We start from the raw sequence: 27,419 nt of genomic DNA, 5'->3' as shown, positions 1-27,419 counted from the left end.
CCGGCACATACCGCCCTACTTCGAGCTCTGATCAATATACATAAAAAGCTGCATATTACAACGCTGAATAATATATATGAAATAACTGGTGTTTATACATAACTAAATGTCTCTCCTGCTTTCACTCCTGTGCACCAAGCTGCCATGTTAGAAAGGAGATACTTCTCTAACAAAGTAGATAGAGGTGAAGAGTCAATTAAGTGTGAGGTACTCCTGCTCACATTTCTGGGTATTATGGTACATAATACATTGCACTTAACTGAACCTACCCCAAAATGATTGATAGCTAGGCAGACTTGCTGTACAGAAATGGACTGTGTGGATTGGTTGATTCATATACAAGATATCAAATGATTGCAGTTTCATCTTTTTGACCTGTATCAGATCCAACCAGGGGTATCAGAAAGTCATGGGAGTCTTGACATGACAGTATTTTACATGCATTTCTACCATTCGTCAAGATAAAAAAAAAACAAATCAAACGCATCCGATACGCGTTCAATGTGTTTTAATGGCGCTTGTTGGCTATTTCCAAAGCCCTGTTCTGAACAACGCTACACCGGAACTCAGGTAATGACATCAATGGTTATAGTAACAGTATAAAAATACTTTTTTTTGTATTAACCACACATACATGCATTTTAAAAATGCCAGTGTGTAACTGTATGTATCCAAAAGGATGGGGTAGGTAATACTTTATTTTTTAACCAAGCTGCAGTGTAATGTCAGAGCAACTGAACAATGTATATACGTTCACATCTGAAAATGTCACTTTATATTGGGGCGTATTCAATTGTCGGCGGAAATGCCGAAAATCCCGCGGCCCGTGCACGATTACCGTAATCGTGCGCGGAAAAAGTTAATACAGTAATTTGCTCAGGGAGCTGCGAGCTGAAATCCAGCTACATTTTACCGTATTAACTGTAGTAGTTTTAACGCCGTGGGACTTTTTAACAATTGAATAGGCCCCTATGAATGTGAACAGTGTTTCATCTATAAGATTGTTTTATCTATTCGTTTTTTTATTTGACTTAGTAAATAGATTTTATTCCTTCAGAGGTTTTAATTATGATGAATTGTGAGTGGTGATATGTACCCAGGGCCCATTATTTACAGACCCTGTCCTGTCTCAAGATCTGCGGTAATGGAAGCTGTGACTCTTCACCTGTTGTAGAACTAGTAGTAGCAGTATAATATAATGTGACCATACATAGGTCGCCTAACCCTATTTTGGATATTCTTGTCAATCCCGATTGTCGCCGGTCATTGTCCCAACAGTGAGAATCCCCGTGCGGGAGGGCGCATGACACCTCTGCAGCGCTCGGGCGGGCCGACATTTACCTGAACCATTGGGGCCGATCACACAGTTGAACCGTTTAAAGGGCCCTATGATCTGTCGCCCTCGCCACGACTTAAAGTCCTCCAGTACGAGGTGACTGAGGGCGCCCATGTCACTCACTGCTCTCTGTACAACACTAATAGGTGGTTTCTCCTCTCAGAGATGTTTCCCGCCAACCTCGGATAGTGACGTCACACGCCCAGAGCCAAGGGCGCGGCTTTGCCCAAGAGATCTCGCGGGAGTGCCCGGGACTTGGGTTTCCTAGCAACCGCCGTGTTGTAGTCTCCTAGGCGACGTGACGCCGCTGTGTTTCCGGAGGAGACATGCAGAAGCTGGAGCTGCCCGTGGATCTGGCTGAGGCCGCCGTCCTGCAGAGGAGGCAGAATGCCGAGCAGCAGAGACAGAGCCGGGTCTTCAACGCCAGAGTCAGGACAATCGGGGTGAGGCTTCCTCGGTGTGGGGGGAGAAGGGTCCAGCTCTTATTATAGACTCCCATCATGCTCGCCATAACCATGTTCATCATAACCACCATACTCACCATAATTACCATACCCATCATTCTCACCATAACCAACATGTTCATCATAACAACCATAATCTCCATGCTCCCCATAATTACCATTATCACCATGCTCCCCATAATTACCATTATCACCATGCTCCCCATAATTACCATTATCACCATGCTCCCCATAATTACCATAATTACCATTATCACCATGCTCCCCATAATTACCATTATCACCATGCTCCCCATAATTACCATTATCACCATGCTCCCCATAATTACCATTATCACCATGCTCCCCATAATTACCATAACCGTCATGCTCCCCGTAACCACCTTAACTACCGTATTCACCATGCTCCCCATAATTACCATAATGCACCATGCTCCCCATAATTACCATTATCACCATGCTCCCCATAATTACCATAACCGTCATGCTCCCCGTAACCACCTTAACTACCGTACTCACCATGCTCCCCATAATTACCATAATGCACCATGCTCCCCATTATTACCATAACCACCATGCTCCCCATTATTACCATAACCACCATGCTACCCGTAACCACTATGCTCCCCATTATTACCATAACCACCATGCTCCCCGTAACCACCATGCTCCCTATTATTACCGTAACCACCATGCTCCCCATAATTACCATAACCACCATGCTCCCCATAATTACCATAACCACCATGCTGCCCGTAACCACCATACTCACCATAATTACCGTAACTACCATGCTCCCCATAACTACCACGCCCACCATGACTACCATGCCCACTATGATAATTATAACCACCATTCCCACCATAACCACCATGCTCACCATAACCACACCTTTCACAAGCCGAAACGATAGCCGAAACTAGGGGTGTTATTAGATTTTACAAGGAAAGTCCATATCCAAGGACTAGGCAACTTGTCACTCTTCAGTATCTGGCTGGGAAGCCATAGTGGGACATGACACAGGTTCTTACATGGAATTTACACCAGAAGCTGGCTCGACAGGGGTGCATCTGCTCCTCGCGCTGGTCCCATAGTGGGCTACCATGGGCTGGATCATTGGGCTACCTAATAGGCTTTTGAGCTGAGTCTCATTTATGCAGATATATATATATATATATATATATATTATACACACATATACATATACATACTACAGCTCTGGAAGGACTCTTATCATAAAATAAACACAAACTTTAAACACAAAAAAAATATGTGGCGCCAGAAGATAAATTCAGGCTCCAAATAATATGGAGTCCTAGGGGTAAATGTATCAAGCTACGAGTTTCCGGTGGGTTTGAAAAGTGGGGATATTGCCTATAGTAACCAATCAGATTCCAGCTATCATTTATTTACTACATCATACAAAATGATAGCCAGAAACACGCAGCTTGACACATTTACGATCTAACTGCAGCTGTTCTACAGAGAAATGTCAACCCTTAAAAATTATAATCATAAAAGTGAACAGCGCAGAAAAGGATCCCATCCAAAAAAGGATATATATCTATATCTATCTATCTATCTATCTATCTATCTATCTATCTATCTATCTATATGTATACATATATAATTGTATATGTATATTATACATAAAATTATAAAAAGTGCTAAATATGTATATGCATTTAAATAACCTTATAAACATCAGTTAGTAGACATAGGAGATTCGGTAAAAAAAATATGCATTTAATATATTCCAACATACATTAATAAATAAAATAGTGTAAAATGATGCAAAATTGAAGAAATACCACATCAAGCCGTTATAAATAACAGCAAATAAACAGGCACATATACATTGGATCACAACAAAGCTAGGATCTCATTAAATGATCAATTTAGATGCCAGGAACTCAATAGTTAAGAAGACAGGTACTGTTCCCAAATAAGTCCAATATTCCAATGTTCCTTAACGGCAATAGATAGAGAAATATGCTCCAACTCATTATGATCCTAAGTAGAAACTGAATGTGTTCTTTAGGACGATTATTTGAACTTCATATAAAACCAGTGTGTTACCTTTCAATAGATGGATATAGTCTGTATGATAGTCTAAGAGAAACCTATTCCCAAAATAAACACCAAAAGCAAATTTACCAAATTTCTCTAATTTCCAGTGACCGTCTCAGCTGTAGCAAAACTGCAGCCATTGCAGGCGTACACATAGAAGTGAAGTAGACAGACCATCCGGACACTGCAGTACATAATTAAAGTTTTTTATTCTCTGCATCTTGTTCACTTCATAAATGAGACCCACTGAAAGCAGTTATTTTATGAATGCAGATGTTCAGGAAATTAGATGGATATCAAGCCTAATTTTCAGGCTATTACTGGAAGAAAAAAGAAAATTATATCTGCAAAATCTACAACAACCAGAGTAGGAGCATATGCAGAGAATTGCACATAGAACAAGGCCAGTGGTATTATTCGGTTGGTCATTATCGAAACTGCCGGTCAAAAATTCACAACTGTCTCAGAACTATGATTGTCCAAGGGACACGTAAGGTATGAACAGCTGAATCCCACAAGGCATACTTAGTGTGGTCTGAAGATAACTTCACATGCAGTCACATTATAGACATTGTCTGACTTGCCTTTTTAGCCCGTACTGGATCAATGTAAGATAGGGGTCTGGTTCATTGGTCGTTCTGGCCCTGTACACTTAATGATTCAAGGCCAGTTACTAATTGGCCTTGTGGGACCGCACCATGTTTAGATACATTCAGCATCTGTATCAAAGCTTCAATCAATGAGCACAAAATTTTAAATAAGGTTGAACAGAAACTGCCTTATACATATCAACAAAACGCCACTTCACTTCAATTTATAACTTTCAAAAAAGGTTGGATATGTATATATTGGTGCTTCTTTTTTTATCTAAACTAATTACAATAAAAATAAACAGTACAAATTTAGAATTAATACCTATTCAGACTAGTATTATTCTTCTATGGATAACCACCATTTTTCCCCCCATATATGGGATTATTCCTTTGCAATAGTCTAAAAAAAATCAAACTATGAACAGTAGATGGTGCCAGAGATTTTGATTTGATCGGTTGTCTTTTTATCACCATTATATAATGTGTATTCCATCATAAGAAAATATAGTGAACAAAATAATGATCTAACAAGTACGCATGATAAAAGTTTTTTTTATCTGTACACTATTATTACCTGGCTGCCTACAAGTTACAGCTTACGTTGCCTCACCACTAATTCTATGGAAGAAATACTTGTTCAACATGAGTGTTAGCCTAGTTGCCTAGTCCCTGATTTCAACAGACAGTCCCAGGTTTTGTGCATGAACTCACTGTTTTTAACCAACTACTCACATCTGTTTATCTTGTTTTGGTTAATGGGTATAGTCCTTGTAAAAGTTAAATATATTTTATATTCTGTACTTAAATTGTAGTAAAAGTGTACTACTGTAGTCCAATGATCAGGTCATATAGTGTCCTCTGTCTTTATAGGGTGTAATAGAATTGTATTATGATCATGTCCAGTGGTCAGGTCATGTTGGAGGTGTAGTGTCCTATGTCTGTATAGAGTGTAATAGAATTGTATTATGATCATGTCCAGTGGTCAGGTCATGTTGGGGGTGTAGTGTCCTATGTCTGTATAGAGTGTAATAGAATTGTATTATGATCATGTCCAGTGGTCAGGTCATGTTGGAGGTGTAGTGTCCTATGTCTGTATATAGTGTAATAGAATTGTATTATGATCATGTCCAGTGGTCAGGTCATGTTGGAGGTGTAGTGTCCTATGTCTGTATAGAGTGTAATAGAATTGTATTATGATCATGTCCAGTGGTCAGGTCATGTTGGGGGTGTAGTGTCCTATGTCTGTATATAGTGTAATATCATTGTATTATGATCATGTCCAGTGGTCAGGTCATGTTGGAGGTGTAGTGTCCTATGTCTGTATAGAGTGTAATAGAATTGTATTATGATCATGTCCAGTGGTCAGGTCATGTTGGGGGTGTAGTGTCCTATGTCTGTATATAGTGTAATATCATTGTATTATGATCATGTCCAGTGGTCAGGTCATGTTGGAGGTGTTATGTCTGTATAGAGTGTAATAGAATTGTATTATGGTTATGTCCAGTGGTCAGGTCATGTTGGAGGTGTAGTGTCCTATGTCTGTATACAGTGTAATAGAATTGTATTATGATCATGTCCAGTGGTCAGGTCATGTTGGGGGTGTAGTGTCCTATGTCTGTATAGAGTGTAATCGAATTGTATTATGATCATGTCCAGTGGTCAGGTCATGTTGGGGGTGTAATGTCCTATGTCTGTATAGAGTGTAATAGAATTGTATTATGATCATGTCCAGTGGTCAGGTCATGTTGGGGGTGTAGTGTCCTATGTCTGTATAGAGTATAATAGAATTGTATTATGGTTATGTCCAGTGGTCAGGTCATGTTGGGGGTGTAGTGTCCTATGTCTGTATAGAGTGTAATAGAATTGTATTATGATCATGTCCAGTGGTCAGGTCATGTTGGGGGTGTAATGTCCTATGTCTGTATAGAGTGTAATAGAATTGTATTATGATCATGTCCAGTGGTCAGGTCATGTTGGGGGTGTAGTGTCCTATGTCTGTATAGAGTGTAATAGAATTGTATTATGGTTATGTCCAGTGGTCAGGTCATGTTGGGGGTGTAGTGTCCTATGTCTGTATAGATTGTAATAGAATTGTATTATGATCATGTCCGCAACTGGTCAGGTCATGTTGGATAGAGGCACTGTCCTATGTCTGTATAGAGAGACTGAGTAATACAATGTATTATGGTCATGTCCAGTGGTCAGGGCATGTTGCGAGATGTAAGACCTGATTCATCAAGGCACACATTCTGAGCGCAACCTGCGTTCAGTATTATACACACGTATTTAGGCGCGGATCTGAAGATATGAGCGTTGTTGAGTTCGGGGGCAGGTCTGCTCTGCTCTACTACACAAGACACTGAAGGATACGTCAAATACCTAAGTGGTTTATAAGTTCGCAAAAGAACCCACAGAAAAATAAAAAAAAAATAATTAATGTCACCTATTAATAATTTAGGCATTCATGATAAAACAGTTAAAAAAGTTGTTTTTTTCTTTCTTTGTTCCCCCCATGAAATACATTTATTAGAATGTTGTTAATATCTGCTAAAGATAAAATACATGTTTACAGTTGCTTGTGATTGCAAACACTTGTTCTAGCATTCATACGGGACTGTCATCACTACTGATCTGGACTTAGACTAGTCCTGTGGCTGGTGCAAGAGCTAACTTTGAGGTGCGTAGGGCTGGATTTGGACGTGGCTGCGTGCGGTTGAGTTGTGCACACCCACAATGTACAGTTGCTACAGCAAAATGCCCCTTCCCTGCACCGTTCACTCTCTGAAATCGTCAGCTGTGGTTAAGTGTCCTTTGCATTGGTGGACGCAGCAGGCAGGGCTGCCTTCACGGCTGTATCTCCCGGTTGTGGGCACATGCACAGTGATTTGCAGATGATGCGCACAAAATCGGCAGATACATTCCTTGATGATCCAGGCGTCAAGTGTCCTACGCTGTGTAATGAGTAATAGAAGTACCCAGTACCCTACCTCCTCACCTGTTCTCAGTATATGTTCCAGCATGTTTGCCTTGTCTTCATATTGAACATCACTATGGAACATGTAGGCACTTCTCAAGCGATGGGAAATAGCATAATGTCTTTTTAGCATGTTGTGTATTTCTTTACAGATCAATGGTCATACATCAATGTAAATACAGACTTCTACCACAGTAACCACTATTTCCTTTCCATAGACAGAAACAACTCCACCAATTATAGAAGCTCTTGTTTATTATATATATATATATATATATAAGCCTAGCGGGTGTGTGTGTGTGTGTGTGTGTGTAAAAAACTACCGGGTGACAGAGTGCTCAAGCTGCAGCGCCACCTGCTGGGCGGAGTTATATACTACACTGACCTACTAAATTCTTAGCATTATCTAATATATAAAAGCCTAGCCGCGCCCGTGTGTGTGTGTGTGTGTGTGTGTGTGTGTAGAAAAACCTATTTTCTCAGAAAGGGCTCATCCAATTAACCTGAAATTTGGTATATTGACATTATTTGACAAAAAAATTATAATAGTGAAGTCAGTTAACTTCCATCATCCCCCCGTGGGAGGGGTAGTAAAGGCTAAATTTACGAGTTGAGGGCTCAAACTCATTTTCGTGAGGTAATTTTAACTCATGAACACACATGGTGTGTGTGTGTGTGTGTGTGTGTAAAAACTACCGGGTGACAGAGTGCTCAAGCTGCAGCGCCACCTGCTGAGCGGAGTTATATACTACACTGACCTACTAAATTCTTAGCATTATCTAATATATAAAAGCCTAGCGGCGTGTGTGTGTGTGTGGCGATGAAGATGACAAGAACCTTTTTAACACCTTAAGTAGCTTGATTTGACTAGAATGCATGAGTATCATGCACGGGTTAACGTGTGTGTGTGTGTGTGTAATATATATATATATATATATATATATATATATATATATATATATATATAATGAATGATGGTTTCAGCATGTAAATACTGTTGCAGACTATCTGTTATTAGAACTTTATTTAATTGCATTGCAATTTCTTTGTTTTAATCCTTTCAGGTTGATAAACAGAGCTTGGATGTTCAAGTGCATGATAAAAAAATCCAGAAAGAAACTGAAGATAAATGGCACGAAGCATTCGGTATGCAATTAAGTTTTGTTGGTGTGTTTAAAACAGTACTTTAGTATTGTGCCCCTGACCAAAACATTTTAGGTATGTTTAACCAGAGCACCTATTGGAGAACATTTACAAAGTGCAAAATGCAGTTTTGGAGCCGCCGTGCTCCTTGATTGGCGCAGGTACGCCTATATTTCTGCAGGGGCGCATATGTTTATGGAGCAAGATGGCTGCACATTTGCAGGGAAGCACAAGTCTGCACAGGAAGTGGGGAGGACCTGGGCAGAGGGGAGGAGCCAGTGGAGAGAAGTTGGGTGGAGTCGAGGCGTTCCTACTGACGTGTGGAGTGGGGCACACATGTGCATCTGATTTTGCTGAGCATTGCAGGAACAAGATTTAATTGTGCAGAATTATTGAGAATCGCTTTGTGCCTCCATGTTACATTTCAGTGCAAAAACACAGAACAATGTGATAACACTCTATGTCTCCTCACTCTCATGAATAATACAAGCCATAAATGAGATACCGACCAATATATTAGTAGAAAAAGTGAAGAGTTTAAAAGGGGTAGTTCTAAAGAGGTGGGAGGTCGGACTCTGGTGTGACGTCTGACCTCTTGCTCTGTGCTGCCACAGATCTTTCTGCCTGCATACATCGAGGCTCACTTCTAGTTTGCCATTGGGGCACATCACTGTAGAACAAAGGCATTTTGCTCTCCACATGCACTGGACCTCATTAATGAAGAGCTTCCATTTCACACCACAAAACACCTCGGTTTATCTCATGGATGTCCCCAGCAGACATCATGGTTCACGTCTACCCTCTGCAGCGCCTCTGAGTGCGGAGAAGTCTTCTGGTGTCCTGCAAACGTCACATCACTTCTGTTCCTCTACCCCCTTCAAACCGTCAACCAACCCGAGCCTATAATAGGAGATCCCAAGCATCTGGTCCCCCCGATACAGCTAGTATCTGAGTGGTTGGAGAGCGGGGAGGACAACCCAACTACTTTCGTAGTCCATCAAGACTGTGTGAACCCATATAGCATGACACAGATTCATCTTACATAGGTGTCGTGCACTCGATGTCGCACAAAATGTTACATCAAACTTGCAAAAAATGCTCCATTCCACACAACTGTCTACCCTTAGCCCATACTCCCACTCTATGGGGGGAATTCAAATGGCCGCATTACTGTAATAAATGATGCGGCCTGCGCACTATTACCGTTATTACAGTAATAGTGCGCTTATATACCGTTATTACGGTAATTTAAATGCTGGCTTTTTGCTCGCAGCTCAGGGAGCTACGAGCAGAGAGCCTGGGTTAAATTTACCATAATAACGGTAGTAAGATTAATGCTGCGTTAATCTGGGGGGTATTACGGTAATAGTGCGCATAATTACCGTTAATACAGTAATTTCAACACTGGCAGAAAGCCGGGTTAAAATTACCGTATTAATGGTAATAGGTTTTCCGCTGTGGTATTCTGGGGGGAATTGAATTTTCCCCTAAGGACTTGATGAAGAAGGAGCAGCACAAAGTGTTTCAGCTCAGCCGATGCCTTCAAGACCGTGTGTAAGAGAGTTTGGGTGCCGTTCTCTTCCGGCTGCACTAACGGGCCACGATTATACGGGGAGGGGTCCAGCTGCCCGACCCAGTGCTGAACTTCTGGATCTCATCCAGTTGGTCCATTCACAAGTGTGACCATATGAGACAGCGATCCTGTCGCCCGGCTCGCTGTGTTCGTGGACAGCTTTAGTAACAAAAGCGCAAAGTTTGATGACACAAATATTTTTAAATAATTAATGCAAAATATATAGAGTGGCGTTCACAAAGCTGCCACTTGTGTTTTAAGCCTTTTTCTTTAACAAATGAGTCACAAACAATTAACAGGTGTCCAAATGAAAGGTAGTTGACAAATGCTTTATTAAATGTGGACATTACCAAATATCTATCACATTTAATACGTGTTTATTACATTTTAATGTAAAGAAAGAATATTTTAACACATTTTAGTATAAGAAAAGTGCTTCTTCCAACATTGTTATTAAACTGTCTAACAGCTGATGCCCCCCTTCCTTATTACCCCCTTCCTTATTACCCCCTTCCTTATTACCCTTGAAATAAAGACATGAGAATCGTTTCGTGGAAAAATAAGAGGTCACAGCTTTATTTTAACAACAAGCTTTTGCATCCATCAGCTTCAGCCATCGCCAATAATTCATAATTGACACCGATAAGAGGGGGACCTCCATGCCCCCTGGCGCTCCTCCAGGCCCTGTGGATCCCACCTCTTTATCCTGGCTTTTTACAGGACCCCCATAAGGGTGGTATCAAGCATATCAGCCGCACTTTCAAAAGGGGGGTATCAAAGGCCCCCCATGGGCACTGATTGCAGTGTTTTTCTGCCTTGCTGTGTCTCGTCTGCAAATAAAGTACATGTTGGCATACAATACAGCTTATAACCATCTCTGGCGCAGATGGGTGAGAATTCTTCAAACAAATTCTAATGCTTACCCATGTATTCCCTTATTTAAACCTCCTCACTCTTTTGTCCAACCCTACAACCCCTCACTCCTTCCTTTCATTTGCTTCTCTTGCTTCAGCTCTACCCCTGTTTCACACGTGCTATCCCTTTACCCTTCTCTCTTCCCCTTCCCATCACCAACTTCGTTTAGAGCTGGAACAGCTTCGACATTAGTCAGACCTCTGTTTTCTATGGATTTAATGCACTATCATGACTTTAATGATTTATTTTTTTTACATTTCTGCACTAGCAGTGTATGGGGCATATTCATTTGTTAGCGTTACTGGCCAAAGTAACGCGGCGCGTGCACTATTACCGTCATTACGGTAATAGTGCGCGGAAATACCGTTGTTACGGTACCTTTCACTCTGGACTTCAGCTCGCGGTTCAGGAAGCTGCGAGCTGAAATCCAGCTTAGTAATAACGGTAATAATTTTTACAACACGGAAAAACGGGAACAATTGAATATGCCCCTATGAGTCACAAAACAGTGTTAATAGTTCAGTAGCAGAAATATTTAGGAGGAGACATTTGTGAATTCTACTCATTGTATAGTTCAGAATCAAACAAACATCCATCTTGGGATTTAAAGGGCGTAAACAACCATAGTCCATTGTACAGGCACCATGTAATGGGACTACAATGCCGCTTCACAAACTTTTACTTTTATTAAATTTAAGTGTTTTTAATTTAGAATTGCTTCACCTGTAACAAGCTTATGTAAAACTAATCATGATATACTGTGAGAAGAGAGATATATTATATGGATTTATTTTTACTTTCAGATGCACAGATGGTGCAAGGTGACAAGATTGTCTGCTTACTGGACGAGCGACAAAAGGAAGACATCAGGAACCTGAACAAGACCATCAATGAGTTCAGGCTTTGCTTCCAGAAAGAAGAGGACCGTCGTGAGTTTGATCTGTATGACCCACAGGGTTTAAAGAAAGACCTACCAGCTCGTGTGTCTGACGATGACCCCCGCTGCAGCGTTTCAGGGGTCCAGCTGCTGATGGGAGAGGATCTAACAGAAAGCAAGCGGAAGAGAGATCAACAAGAGCAGCTCAGGGAATGGTCCCTTCAGCAGCAGTGGGAATTGGCCAAAGCGTTAGAAGAGAAGAAGTTTGCAGGTAAATAGCGGATTAATTAGGCTGAGTACACGCTACAGGTTAGGTCACCCGATTATTGAGCCAATCACACGATAAATATCCATCTAATGATAAACGATTATCGTTCCAAAGCACATTGTGCCGTTTCATTTGATTTTATAAATGGACTAAAAAAATCTCATTCAACGATGAAACGATGTTGTTCCAATCCTGCAGTGTGTAAACACTCAGGACCGGCAGTGTCCATAGATCTCTATGCACTGTGCAGAGTCAGGATCTTTTCAGCTGATAGTTATGAAAGATGAAGAGCACAGATCTGAAGGTAAATTGTGTAAAATGTGTATAGTGTGTACACAGGAATGGGCTGCTGATCGGGACTTTCAGTCGTTGGTAAAATCGTTAATGATATGTTTTTTAGTGTGTACCCAGTCCATCATAAATTGACTTTTAAATGTCCTTGTAGCTAAGTAAACTATCATTTTTTAAAGTACGGCAGTGGAGTGTTGTTTATCTTATCTCTCCTTTACATGTACTTCTGTACCGCAACCTTTAGTGTTCATACACACAGCTCTTTTTATGCACTGTGCCAGGTAGCCTGCATTCAGTGTTTAACCACAACTTCACATAGGGTTCATTGTTTATTATTATTATTATTATTATTATTATTATTATTATTATTATTATTATTAAGTAAGAACATGCCCATATTTCAAATAAGTGTACATTGGACAGATCATGAATACAATATGTCCTATAGGCTTATATGCATGTTCAGAACGGCGTTCACTGTTGCAGCCGTCCAATCAGCCGCATTGATGCACTTTGAGTTCTTCTTGTGTATTTCCACTCTTCACCTGGCTCTTGTTGCTGAAGAATCAGACAATACCGGGGATGGGTGGGGTGGGTAACCCCTGAACCACGATTATTGGTCAAGCCTACAGAACAACAGATGCAGGTGATGGGTAACAAGGCTGTGGGTCTAGGCTTGTATAGCCCTTACAATCTATACACACCTCTCTGATCTCTCTAATATATTGACTCTCATTTTACAGGCAGTCTATATGACACAATGAGAATGGAACTCGATAAGAAAGCCATGGATTTACAGAGAATGGAGGAAGAGGCAAGACGAGAAATTTGTACTTTCACAAAAGAATTCAACAGAGTTCAGGTAATTAAAAAACTTGTGCAGCAAACAAATTAAACTAAACCGCAAAAGAGAAACTCATTGCCAAACATGCACCATGTCACCCTACAGCAGGCCTGTCCAACCTGCGGCCCTCCAGATGTTGTGAAACTACAAGTCCCAGCATGCCCTTCCAGCTATCAACAGGTTGTCTACTGGCAAAGCATGCTGGGACTTGTAGTTTCACAACATCTGAAGGGCCGCAGGTTGGACAGGCCTGCCCTACAGTTTGTCGTAAATCATTTTGGTCCAACTGGAGAAGATGTCCTTGGCATCATAGAGGTGTCACTGTGCTAAGTTTTTCTCTTTTGACAGCATATCTATTTATTTTGTAACAGTGACATTACACTATATTTTTGGTTTATTTGTCTGATTTGTATTATAGAACACAAAAACTGTTTTTCAAGTGTCTGTTTGCAAACATGATCCAGACCGAAGCCTATTTAAAAGCTTTTTTATATGGGTTTAATTGCTCTGTACGATATGATCTCCATGAACAGACGTCTAAGAAGACAGGAGAGGTATCTTTGAACGCTATGAAAATATGTAGATTGTTCAGATAAGATACCTCCATCCCCGATGCTGGTAATACGCGGGTTTGCAGTGAAAATATTCCAGAGTGAACAAGCCCTGAATCCAAAGTTTCCCCATCTTTTAGACAGATGTCACATACTGAACCCCTTCACTTAACCCAGACTAGAATGTTGGGGATAGTTCCTTCTGCCATTTTCCTATGTAACTGCCCCCCATAGTCACTTGTACTGGATACCACTGCTGAGGAGCCGGAGGAGAGATCAGGTACAATGACTCACATGATAGCTCCTGTATGGAGGAGTGCTGGATACATCCAGCCAGGGTTCCTATGTAACTGTCCCCATAGTCACTTGTACTGGATACCACTGCTGAGGAGCTGGAGGAGAGATCAGGTACAATGACTCACATGATAGCTCCTGTATGGAGGAGTGCTGGATACATCCAGCCAGGGTTCCTATGTAACTGCCCCCCATAGTCACTTGTACTGGATACCACTGCTGGGGAGCAGGAGAAGAGATCAGGTACAATGACTCACATGATAGCTCCTGTATGGAGGAGTGCTGGATACATCCAGCCAGGGTTCCTATGTAACTGTCCCCATAGTCACTTGTACTGGATACCACTGCTGAGGAGCTGGAGGAGAGATCAGGTACAATGACTCACATGATAGCTCCTGTATGGAGGAGTGCTGGATACATCCAGCCAGGGTTCCTATGTAACTGCCCCCCATAGTCACTTGTACTGGATACCACTGCTGGGGAGCAGGAGAAGAGATCAGGTACAATGACTCACATGATAGCTCCTGTATGGAGGAGTGCTGGATACATCCAGCCAGGGTTCCTATGTAACTGCCCCCCATAGTCACTTGTACTGGATACCACTGCTGGGGAGCAGGAGAAGAGATCAGGTACAATGACTCACATGATAGCTCCTGTATGGAGGAGTGCTGGATACATCCAGCCAGGGTTCCTATGTAACTGCCCCCCATAGTCACTTGTACTGAATACCACTGCTGAGGAGCTGGAGGAGAGATCAGGTACAATGACTCACATGATAGCTCCTGTATGGAGGAGTGCTGGATACATCCAGCCAGGGTTCCTATGTAACTGTCCCCATAGTCACTTGTACTGGATACCACTGCTGAGGAGCTGGAGGAGAGATCAGGTACAATGACTCACATGATAGCTCCTGTATGGAGGAGTGCTGGATACATCCAGCCAGGGTTCCTATGTAACTGCCCCCCATAGTCACTTGTACTGGATACCACTGCTGGGGAGCAGGAGAAGAGATCAGGTACAATGACTCACATGATAGCTCCTGTATGGAGGAGTGCTGGATACATCCAGCCAGGGTTCCTATGTAACTGTCCCCATAGTCACTTGTACTGGATACCACTGCTGAGGAGCTGGAGGAGAGATCAGGTACAATGACTCACATGATAGCTCCTGTCTAAAGGAGTGCCGAATACATCTGGGCAGGAGTCTGCTGTAATTTGTGTCTATCCTCTCCTTTAGCTCTACAGCTGTGATCCAGCAGAGGTCCCCAGTACCGGTATCAGTAAATGGTAGGGATAACAGAAGGGAACCTCCACCAGTTTAATAGTCTGAGAGTATAAACACCCCAAAAATGTGATTGGACTTCCAAATTCCATCTGTATTTTATTGAAAAAGCACTTACATTGAAAGACAACTCATTATCTTTGCTTTAAACCCAACAGAACAATCAGTCTGCATTCCAAGAGCATTTCTTCTTTCTTTGCTATATTTTATGGGATGAGGATGCTGAAGGGCGCAGGATCCAGAGTTACGATTCTTCAGGGTTTTATGGCTTCCACACTTCATCTATTGCAACACAGGAAAAATATCATTTTACAATGTGAAATGTTCTGAAATGATCATTTGTGCTGAAAGAGTATGGACAATGATATTAGAATGCCCTGTGTTTTGGAAATTGTTGTTGAGAACAAATAATCTATTTGTGATTTTGCAGTATAGCAATGATGACGGATGAGTGTTTCAGCGTGCAGAGCCGTTGGCTATAATCTTTGATCTGCAGGTCGTTATAACACTAACTGTTTCAGTGTGCTCATTACAAGCCTTGATGGCTGCAGTTGCAAAATCCTTCTTTGCTTTTCCATGGAAACATTCCCAGTTAATTGTATGCCCTTTATGCCTCTTGCTAATGATCCTTTACCGGATATGCTTCTAAATCATGTCTATTATTTCAGTACTAGAGGGTTTAGGATGTTGTTTTGTTAAATCAAAATGTCATCATCTTATAGAAACACATGAAACTTAAATTTTTTATGTTTGGAAGTTGGTATTTATTTAGGAATCCTTAGCTCCTATCCCCCGTCTCCCCAAGCTGTAAACTTGCAGGCAAGTTTTAAGTGGGAGTGGGTACGACAACATACAGCCAATCCGAGTAACTATACATTATCAACAGCAAGTGAGTAATAGGATGCTGCTGTCAAACTGGTGCAAAAAGATTGCCGCATCCCTCCCAACTCTCCCGATTTCGCCAGGAAAGTCCCGAATTTAAGGCTCTGTCCTGCTGTCCCACCCACGGGCATATTTTGGAGGTGCTACAGTACTAGGAGGGGAAGAGGTGTTTGTAAGTGGCACCCTAGAGCTTTATAGCATTAGGCACATAGTTGCCTACTCTCCCGGAATGTCCGAATTTCTGGGAGTTCCTGGCCGGCTGTGTAAACTAAACAGAGGGGGTGGGGCCTAGTGACGTCATGGGCCCAGCATTGTGGCCCTGCCCCCTGTTTTTATTAGTTCAGAGTAGTGATGTCCGTTTTGGGGGAGGGGCTAATGCCTTGATTCATTGAGCCCCGCCCCCACACACCCACCTGCACCCCGGACCTCCCGGAAATCATCTTGCCCATGTTGGCAAGTATGATTAGGCAGCCCTCTGGGGGAATGGCCACGTCCCCATCATGACATGACCACGCCCCCCCCCCCCATCATGAAGTGACCACAGCCCATCATGCATTGGCCACTCCCCATTGTGATGTGGCCACGCCCCCTATCCCACTGCCGGATACTGAAATGCTGAGAGGTATGTTGTCGTGTCATGTGCATGAAGCTAAATTTTCCCTATAAAGCCCCAGTGTATTTTACAGAGTAAAATAAGCAATTACACATGTCCACAAGTCTCTTTAATAGTATCATTCATGGAAACACTTTTCTATTTATGGATAGGCTGAAGAAACTTTAGAAAGAAGAAAGTTAGAAAAGCAGCAGCAGGAAGAGGACAATTCTGTGGAAATCTCCAATCTCATAGAAGGAGACCTTCTGTCTGAGAACCCTTCACAAGCCACAAGCTCCTTTGGTCCGCACCGCGTGGTCCCCGATCGCTGGAAAGGAATGTCCCCAGAGCAGCTAAGGGCAATAAATAATGTCCAACAACAACAGTTACAAGAGAAGATGGTACAGTAATATCGCTATTATTGCTATGTACAGTATATTTACAGTTACATGTTATTCTCAGGGTCAGCAGTGCAGGAAACCTGAATCTTCTTGTGATGTGTGTTATGTGATCTTGTGATGTCCGTTAATCATCTTCCATTAACTCAAGGCAGTTTATTATAACTTCTAAATAGGAAAAGTGGAGGTGTCGTCCATAGCAACCAATCAGATTCTAGCTCTCTGTTCTACATACTAGATAAATGATAGCTGAAATTCTGATTGGTTACTATTGGCAACACCTTCACTTTTTTTTCCAAATATGTGATAAAAGGAAAGTCCATTATAATATATATATATATATATATATATATATATATATATATATATATATATATATATATATATATATAATTTTGCCTTTTAACCCATAGTTGGATAAAATGTTCCCTAGTGTTCTGATAGATCCTGTTATGAGAACTGAGACAAGGACTTGGGGGTAAATCTTTCAAGCTGCGGATTTGAAAAAGTGGAGATGTTGCCTATAGCAACCAGATCCTAGCTTTTGTAGAATGTACTAAATAAATAACTAGAATCTGATTGGTTGCTATAGGCAACATCATCACTTTTTCAAACCTGCAGCTGATAAATTTACCCCCTGGTGTTCAGTGTCAAAATTTAAGGGGTAGAAGAGACCTGGAAGTAGATTTATTAAAATGTCTGTAAAGGAAAAAGGGAGGTGTTGCCCATAGCAACCATTCAGATTCTAACTATTATTGATCTAGTACATTCTAGAACAGTGATTGGCCACATGCGGCCCTCAGAGCCTTCACCTGCAGCCCCCAGCTCCTTCCTGCTTTATTCTCAGATGTGTTTGTTATAGCTGTATCACTTGTTTAATTTGTCTGCTGATATATTATTACAGATAGGTGTCGCTTTCTTTGTTTTTGTATTGTTTTTCCTGAGATTACAGGTAATGTGCGACCCTTTTAAAGGTTAGAGGCCCATACTATGTGACCCCCGAAATTTAACAGGTTGCCCCTCACTGTTATAGAAAGTGATCGCTACAGTCTGATTGGTTGCTATGGGCAACACCTCCGCTTCTCCTTTATGGAAGCTTTAGTAAATCTACACCCTGACCTCACATCTTAGCTTCCACAATACCTTCCCTTCCTGCTCAGTACCTCTACTCCTGGCCACTGTCACAGCTTTTCTCTTACAGTAAGTGCGAGAGCAGGTGAGCCATGAGCCGCTATATGGGACAAGAGCACCGCTCCGGAGTATATACTAACAATGAGAAGGAGCGATTGGAGCTCAGCTTTATACTGTACTTATCCTTTCCTCCACAGAGACTGAAAGAGGAAGAAAGGCTGAGGCAGGCAGAGTGGGACCGGCAGAAGGCGCAGGAAGCCCGCGCCATGATCCTTCTCGAAAGGCAACAAAAACGAGAGGAGCGGGAACTACGCAAAGCACAAGATCACATCAACATGCAGCTAGCGCAGGCACATAAGGCCCAGTGAGTACCGCTATCTAAGGGGGGGGGGCACCTAACATGCTCAATTTATTATTTAACAATTAACTGACACCTTCTTCCAAACCCAGAGGGCCGGTGGAGCCGTAAAACCCATTAGCCATCCTAGGCTCCCGCCTAACTCCCAGCCATCACTGAGGGGCATGGATTACTCTTGCCAGTTCTTATGTGTAATTGTAGTGCTCGTACTCTGATAGGGCAAAGTAGACGACCAATCACTGCCTCTTGCAGTGTTGGAGAAGTGGGAGCAGTGGTAATAATAGTAGTATAATGTGTATTTATGATGTGCAATGGTACATGTTTCCCCTTCCCCGGTACCATCAGGCAGCAAATGAACCAGAAATAGTGGAGGACTTTATTTATTTTATTTTACTCTTTTTACATTTTCTCAAACCAGAGTTGTCTAGTACCCTTGGAGGCTTCGGATGACCTCCGACCTCCACCCAATTTAAAGTTCAGAGAGGCTCATTTAAGACAAAAATCCAATAAAAAGATAATAACATGCAGTAGGATTTATGTCAAGTTTTATTCTGCTGGAGGCATTTGGAACAAGCTGAATTTTTATTTCCAACAATGTTATGATTAATAACTTTTCATTTGCGGTGTAATCTGTTGCTTTTGTATTCATATATTCATAAAAATATCAGCAGCGTACAATTTAACGGAAGAAGAGACCCGGGGGTAAATGTATCAAAGTCCGGTTTTTGCATCTCGCGGGAGATCGGCGTCTTTGCAGCTAAAATTTAAAGGGACGATGGCTTGTAAATGCAAGCCTTGCCTTGACACGGGATGCGGGATATAATGAGATGCGGCCGTCTGTGTGCCCCCTGCCTGCAGTATCCCAGCCCACGCCTGTTCCCTATTACCAACACTCTCAACTTCCCCTATATAAGCTTATCCTAAGTCCTTTTATGACCCCCATTCCCTATAGCCCTCTCCACTTTCAGCTTGTTTGTACCCCCAACTTATGTCTCACTGGTTCCTCATTATCTTTAGATTGTAAGCTGTTGTGTCCAGGACAATCTCCATCCTGGTTTTCACTAGTATGTTATGAGTGTATATAGTTGTACTATATAAACATTGGACCATAATTAGCTTCAAAAAACATCCACTCTCAGGGGCCGTGCAGTCATTTCCAGTGGCCACACTGCTTTTGTATGTGGTCATTTGTGATATGTCCACCATGTGTACAGTATTTATTTAAACTTGTGATCACTTATTTAGAGGACCTGTCATATTTAATCTACCTTTAGTGAACAGTTTATTTACCATTTCTTTTTTTAACCATAGAGTGCTCTGTCAGCATACAAATATAGCAGGCAAATTAGCCCCATACCCGCCCACCACTGAACCACTGTAGAAGTACCCAGCATCTATCAGCAGCAGCCATGTTTATTTGTAAGGCACCAGGAATCTCTGCAGTACCAGACTGTCAGTATAACAAATCATACATAATTCAGCTGTATTAAGCCTGAAAGCGGTATCCTAATGATCGACTTGGCTGCTGTTGCTGGCAAGAAAGAAATTAGAAAAAAGCTTATTTATTTTCAAGTTTGCATATCATGTTTCAAATGTTAGTTTATAAACTATGTCATTAGGTCAGCTAATGCATTTCGGACCTAAAACTGCCTCGGTTATATGTCGGAAATGCATTAAGAAGTCTGACGGCACTCTTGCCGTGGTTTTACCATACTTGCCAACTCTCCCTGAATGTCAGGGAGACTCCCTGAAATAGGGGTGATCTCCCTGAAGAGTCTGGCATCCTCCCTGATACTGAGCCAGTACAAGACGTGGTTGGCTTCGCCATCTGTGTCAGGATGACACTGGTCAGAAATTGTGTCCTATGTCCATGTATTGATGCCTATGGAGGTGGCCATTATCATGGAGACCAAGATTTAATCAAAGACTTGACTTCAGTAATGGAGACAGAAATGTAAAAGACACTTCAGTCTCTAGAGATTCATTAGCTGCTTTTCCTTAACGCATAGTTGCCTATTCCGGGAGATTCCCGCATTTCTAGGAGACCTCCCGGGAGAGCCGGGCAACCTCCCGGTTCTCGCCCCTGCAATAGAGTGGTGGGGGCGGGGCTTAATTATGCAAATATTGCATCATCTTAGCCCCGACCCCTGCTGTAATTGGTCGAAATTGTGACAATCGTTTAGGGGGCGGCACCCAAAATGATGCAATTAGTCAAGCCCCGCCTCCGCACACTCACCTCCCCCGGGATTTCCCTGAAGCCAATGAGGAAAAGTTGGCTAGTATGGATTATACTATATAGTTTATTGAATCTTTGACGCTTCCTGTTCGTGAGTTCGGATTGTTGTTAATACAGGGTGGAGATGGTCCCATCGCGTCTAGGTCAGTTGCTACAAGCTCCTTCAGTAATATGCAACAGGTAAACCACCTATTACTCTCCAACTGCTGCAAATATTGTGGTCCCAACATGTCCTGCTAGCCCCGGACTTCTACCAGCTTCATTCATTGTGGGGTCATCTTTTAAAATTCCCAGTTATGAATATTGCACATTCTATAACCAATTTAACCTCTTTCTAATTTACAGGAAAATCTACCTTGACAAAGAGGTCTTTTCTAATACTCCGACAGCTCAATATTTTGAACAATTCAACACAACCAGCCGATGAAGATGGAGTTAGTCATTTTATTGCAGTATATGAAATGACGTCCAGATTCCTCAATGAACACTGAGCAGTAAACAATTGCTGCTGTAGTAATAATCTTGTAACTTTACAAGAAATTGTAGACTCTATTATGAAATGCTGTGCTTGTGAGGGACCTTGTAGATGTGTGTACTCCTACCGCAGACATCTGTTTTCCTCATTTCTCTTCTACAAATGTAAACCAACTGCTGAAAATGTATCCACCATGTGTGTGACGTTATTACTTCAACCCTACCAGGGTGTAGCTTTCAACACTCCTAGTAATAAAAACATTTTATGTGTGCAATGGGTTATCAGATATGGAGTCATTATTTATTTATTTATTTATGTTTTTAGTCTTCCTATTGCTTACAAAATAGTGCAGGGAGACAATGTGTGGGCTCTGGAAACCCAGTGGAATCACTGAGGCACAGTCATTATTCTAGGACATCGTCATCCATCAGGATCACCCTAAATGTCATAATTTGTCAGTGTCAGGCATCAGGATCACCCTAAATGTCATTATTTGCCAGAGTCAGGCATCAGGATTACCCTAAATGTCATAATTTATCAGTGTCAGGCATCAGGATCACCCTAAATGTCATCATTTGTCAGAGTCAGGCATGAGGATTACCCTAAATGTCATCATTTGTAAGAGCACAAGCATCAGGATCAACCTAAACGTCATCATTTGTCAGATTCAGGCATCAGGATCACCCAAACGTCATCATTTGTCAGAATCAAGCATCAGGATCACCCTAAATGTCATCATTTGTCAGTCAGGCATCAGGATTACCCTAAATGTCATCATTTGCCAGAGTCAGGCATCAGGATTACCCTAAATGTCATAATTTATCAGTGTCAGGCATCAGGATCACCCTAAATGTCATCATTTGTCAGAGTCAGGCATGAGGATTACCCTAAATGTCATCATTTGTCAGAGTCAGGCATGAGGATTACCCTAAATGTCATCATTTGTCAGAGTCAGGCATCAGGATCACCCTAAATGTCATAATTTATCAGTGTCAGGCATCAGGATCACCCTAAATGTCATCATTTGTAAGAGCACAAGCATCAGGATCAACCTAAACGTCATCATTTGTCAGAGTCAGGCATCAGGATCACCCAAACGTCATCATTTGTCAGAATCAAGCATCAGGATCACCCTAAACGTCATCATTTGAAAGAGCACAAACATCGGGGTCAACCTAAACGTCATCATTTGTCAGATTCAAGCATCAGGATCACCCTAAACGTCATCATTTGTAAGAGCACAAGTATCAGGATCACCCTAAACTTCATCTTTTGTCAGAATCAGGCGTCAGGATTACCTTAAACGTCATCATTTGTCAGTGTCGGGCATCAGGATCACCCTAATTGTCATCATTTGTCAGATAAGTGTTATGATTTTTAGATTATAAATGATGATAGGTGAATGCGTGATAAAGCATCATGTCATTTTAAACAAAAAAGTATTTTTCTGTATTATTTATTTGGTTGGTTGTTTGTAGGTTTGTCCATCTAAAGATTTCACGTTGTGCCATTTATTCCTGCCTCACATCCACAAGTTCATTGAAGCTGGACGGAATATGAGTAAAGTTATCACAATGTTCTCTGTCAGTCCCCCAGAACACTAGATGATGATATCGCTTCACCCCAGCTGCTGTAGAGCAGATGGGATGTACAGACATATAGAAACAGGCAAACAAAACATGCAAAGATGGTGAGCAGAGTGAAGAGGAGGATGTAAACACAAATGAGGACTGTCCGGCCTTTGTAAAGTCTGGTATCAAGCTCAGCCATAATGATCGTAGCCTCCATCTCTGAAAAACAAAGAAACATTCTCTGAGTTATGGCACAATTAAAACAGAATTTAACTTAACGGTGTGCAGTACCTTCATTTAGCCTACAGATGGCACTGTTGCAGGTGCTATTCATAGAAATCACTTGGCTGATGTCACAAAGAATGGAAATATATAATACATACATATATATGGGTCGAGTTTCCGTCAGGTTTGAGAAAGTGAATCAGATTCCTGTTTGGTTGCTATAGGCAACATCTCCACTTTTCAAGCCCGCTGGACACGCGCAACTTGATACATTTGCCCCTAGCTGTCATTTTGCAGAATGTACTAAATAAATGATAACTAGAATCTGATTGGTTGCTATAGGCAGTATCTCCACTTTTTCAGACCAGCAGTTTAGTAAATACTAATGTCTATACTGACGTTAATTATGCACCTTTTATATGGCTCCAAAATGTTGAATTTTTGTTAAATATGTCTCAGGCTTGGCACTGAGGAGTCCACACCAAGCCCCCTTTTAACGAGAGGGATTTAAGAAAGTCCCAAATCAGGGAATAAATTGCATCTTACATAGGTAGCTTGTTGTTGTGTCCAATTTTTGAAGCATAGATTATGAAGCTGACACTATTTCTGCATTTCCCATATATAGTGCACCCTATACTGGGGGGAGTTGGGCAGATAATTGCCATACCTTGCTGGGCACAGATTAGCTTTGTAAGAGCACCTACATTTGCACCAACAAAAAGTAGATTTTGTGTTGCAGGACAAGATCATGGGGGTAGAGGGGTGCGTTTAGGGGCAGGTTCCCTGCTTTGCTGGAAACAAAGGCCCTGATTCATGTTGCATGCCGTATCTTGCAATAAATAGCTCTGTGCGTTCTCCAAAATGAACGTTACGCCAATGAATGCAATTGCATACAATTCACGTCTGACTGCAAATGACACGTGAGAGGCGGAACGGGTGATGGATGGGACAGACTGACATAGACAACGTAGATGCGGCCAAATCAAGTCCAGTGTTTCTCGCGGGTACGCTTGTTTCATCCATATCGCTTGCACCAGCTACAGGGCAGGTGTAAGAGCCGACTGATAGTGATGACTGTCACGGCGTACACTTTGTTTTAAAAGCTACACGTATGCGTGCCACTAGATTCAGATTTGGACATTTATTTTATTATATAATTTTTCTTTAATGTGTTCTGATGTGACATTTTGTTGTACAGAAGTTCTTGGGCCTATACTGCAGTCTGTTGTGTGTATCTACATAGGGCAAATATTGTGTAAGAAGAGAGTACTTACACCCAAATACAAATCGAAAAGTATCTTCAGATACGTTTGGTTTCGAATACGATGGGTACTGCACAAAAGGTCCGTCCTCCATGCACTTTGTGTCCGAACTTGAATCAGGCCCACAGTCTTTTTTCCCTGCAAAAGGACTTCCTTTTTCTAGCACCTAAATTTTGTCTCGCCATCTGCATTTCATTGGATGAATTAAGCACCTTTTGTTCATACTTGAGCAGAAAGGTAAATTTTTAAGCACATTTTAAATATTGTGATAAAAAGCTTCAGACAGAAAAAAAGACATTCCTGGGGGTAAATTTATGAAGCTGCGAGTTTCAAAAAGTAGAGATGTTGCCTAGGCAGAATCAGATTGGTTGCTATATCATATATTTAGTGCTTTCTACAAAATGACATCTAGAATCTGATTGGTTGCAATAGGCAACATCGCCTCTTTTTCATACCCGCAGCTTGATAAATTTGCCCGCTGATGTCCCCTCACTCTCTGCAGACTGATTTCCTGAGGGAAGTTCCAAAAGGCCAGTGTCACGGACATGCTCCCAGCTTCCGTGACTTTGGGGTGTTCGCTCTATGAGGTCACACGATTCCAGCCCACAGGGCTAGATTTACTAAGCTGCCGGTTTGAAAAAGTGGGGATGTTGCCTATAGCAAAAAATCAGACTCTAGCTTTCATTTATTTAGTACCTTCTACAAAATGATAGCTAGAATCTGATTGGTTGCTATAGGCAACATCCCCACTTTTTTAAACCCGCAGCTTAGTAAATCTAGCCCACGGTCTCTCTTTACCTATCACACAGGTTACAGGCCTACTGAATCGCCCCAAACAGCGCTCACATCTCACACACTTCAGGTTTGCCACCACCTATTGAATACGGGCAATAGGACCCCAATATACTGTCCCACACTGGCACACAAGGCTTCTAGTTATCCACAGACTAACAAGACCCACACCAGCAAGCAAATGGTTAACTCTTCACACCTCCAGACTGTTACACAATTGTTAATGCAAGCACACACAGCTTGTTAATCAAATGTATCAACAAATCACACACTGGCATTCAAAGGGTTAACTTGGCTGAGCTATATTCTTAACAGGCTAATGGATTCTGTGAGTATCAAGGACGCAGCATATTAAATTATAGATTTAATATACAAAATTACAGGGCATACAGATATAAAAAATAATGAATAAAATATTAATAAAAATGACATAACAAGCAAAACAGTTTAAAATAAACGGGGTTACATTCAGAGTACCACGTACGTGAATTGTCTTCTCTGGCCAAGGGAAATTGGCTTGGAAGATGGACAGCTTATCAATGTGAATGGATTTCCCCAAAAGTCTGACCATTTGCTGTACCTTGTCTGAGGCTTTTAAAGACACTGCCACACCTCTTTCTACCCCCAGGGGGTTGTGGCCTGTGACAGTTTTTTCAATCACCATTTGCTGATTTACTACTCAATTCTACTATGTGACCTAACTTTTCTGTGGAGCATCACACAGACCCAATTTTATGACTTTGTCCATCTTTTGATATCAAACATGATGAAATTTTGAGATTGTCACTTACCTTTTCCAAAGATATGTGAGTTTAGCTGTTCCCGGATACCACCCGCACCTGTCATTCACAACTCTGGTGTGATTTCTGCTCCTCAGTATGGAGTGGCACCCGGATTTTCCAAAATATGAACTATGAAGACATTTTCCTTGGAAGCTCATATTTCTATATACCTGTATAGGCCTTCAAAATGAACAAAGTCTATCCAGGAGTCCAAAAACTAACTTGTGTCAGGATATATCTCACATTTGCAAATATGCATACAACAGACTTTCTGTCTTCACATTTTAAACTTTAGTAGCTGAACTTATCAATGGATTCATTTGATATAACATATTTACACTGCAGTTATGATTTATCTCTTATTCCCCACAATTATGCGATGGGTTAATCCTTGCAAATAACTGTAAGTTCTCTATGTTCACGACAGCCAGGGAGATAGTAAAAGTTGTACAAGGGTTTTTACAAAACAATAACTTTAAGTTGTGTGAAGGTGGAATTTGCTGTAACACATCTCTGTGTATTAAAACTATGTTATGTATATATGAAGACTGTTATGTGGTATTATTTACTTGACAAAAGGAAAAGTTAGAACCTCCTGCTTTTATACTAAATTTACTGCTAACACGAAACTTTTACCCATCATGTACAAGTTTTAGATAATATAATACACAGTCTCAACAAGCCGCAATGTACTTACAGTTGTTTTTGTGTCTTCAGATTATGATCTCTTGTCAAGGTTCCATCTACTTCTTATAAATCATCTCCCTGTATCTGCCGAGCAATCAGCTGGATCTAATTGGAATGATGGGAGATGACAACTGCGGAGCAGACGTCTTTGATCCTTTGTAAAAAAAAAAATTACATGGTGAACAGGATTACAGACATATTTCTCTGATTGAAACTAGGTCACTCAGCTTGTCAGTAAATATCTTTATCCTGTTAGGAAGAAAAGAGATTTTTTTTTAACCCATTCACCAAAATTAATTATTTAAAACCTCTCTGTTAAGCAGTTTTACAGCAATCTATAGCCATGCCACCTTTTGTGGAACTAGAAATGCCAGCATGTCTTGGCAGCCTCTGACTGTAAGAGCATGCTTAGATCTGTAGTTATACAAGCAGGGGAGAACCACAAGTTGGTTCCTCAGGTTCAGAGCTGGATTTAGACCTCATGGGGCCCTAGGCAAGATACTGGTTTGGTTTCTGAAATCCATAGCACTATATTTTTTATAGCATAGCATATA

General features: G+C 41.4%; 2 protein-coding genes and 1 long non-coding RNA gene across 3 annotated transcripts in view; 1 reads left to right on the top strand and 2 right to left on the bottom strand.

The window, feature by feature from the left end:
- Positions 1-1,550, bottom strand: part of SMC1B (structural maintenance of chromosomes 1B) — a 98,581-nt gene extending 97,031 nt beyond the window's left edge. The window contains exon 1 of the mRNA XM_075210347.1: positions 1,342-1,550. Within this exon, the coding sequence (XP_075066448.1) occupies positions 1,342-1,450 (109 nt within the window). The 5' untranslated portion in view covers positions 1,451-1,550. The remainder of the gene's footprint in view (positions 1-1,341) is intronic.
- Positions 908-21,820, top strand: RIBC2 (RIB43A domain with coiled-coils 2). Its single transcript, XM_075210348.1, has 7 exons — positions 908-1,779; positions 8,502-8,583; positions 11,872-12,216; positions 13,248-13,366; positions 17,122-17,349; positions 18,675-18,841; positions 21,417-21,820. Exons 1-7 carry the CDS (start codon positions 1,663-1,665, stop codon positions 21,496-21,498), a joined length of 1,140 nt encoding a protein of 379 aa, XP_075066449.1. The 5' UTR covers positions 908-1,662; the 3' UTR covers positions 21,499-21,820.
- An 87-nt stretch (positions 21,821-21,907) lies between these two features.
- On the bottom strand, positions 21,908-27,013 carry LOC142153075 (uncharacterized). Its single transcript, XR_012691442.1, has 3 exons — positions 26,876-27,013; positions 26,188-26,358; positions 21,908-23,336 (listed from the first exon to the last, which is right to left on the bottom strand). It is a non-coding gene; the product is annotated as an uncharacterized LOC142153075 (long non-coding RNA).
- Positions 27,014-27,419: the final 406 nt, after the last annotated feature.

The sequence above is a fragment of the Mixophyes fleayi genome, chromosome 4 (assembly GCF_038048845.1).
Source record: "Mixophyes fleayi isolate aMixFle1 chromosome 4, aMixFle1.hap1, whole genome shotgun sequence".
Classification (NCBI taxonomy): Eukaryota; Metazoa; Chordata; class Amphibia; order Anura; family Limnodynastidae; genus Mixophyes; species Mixophyes fleayi.
This window is presented reverse-complemented; position numbering and strand designations above follow the sequence as displayed.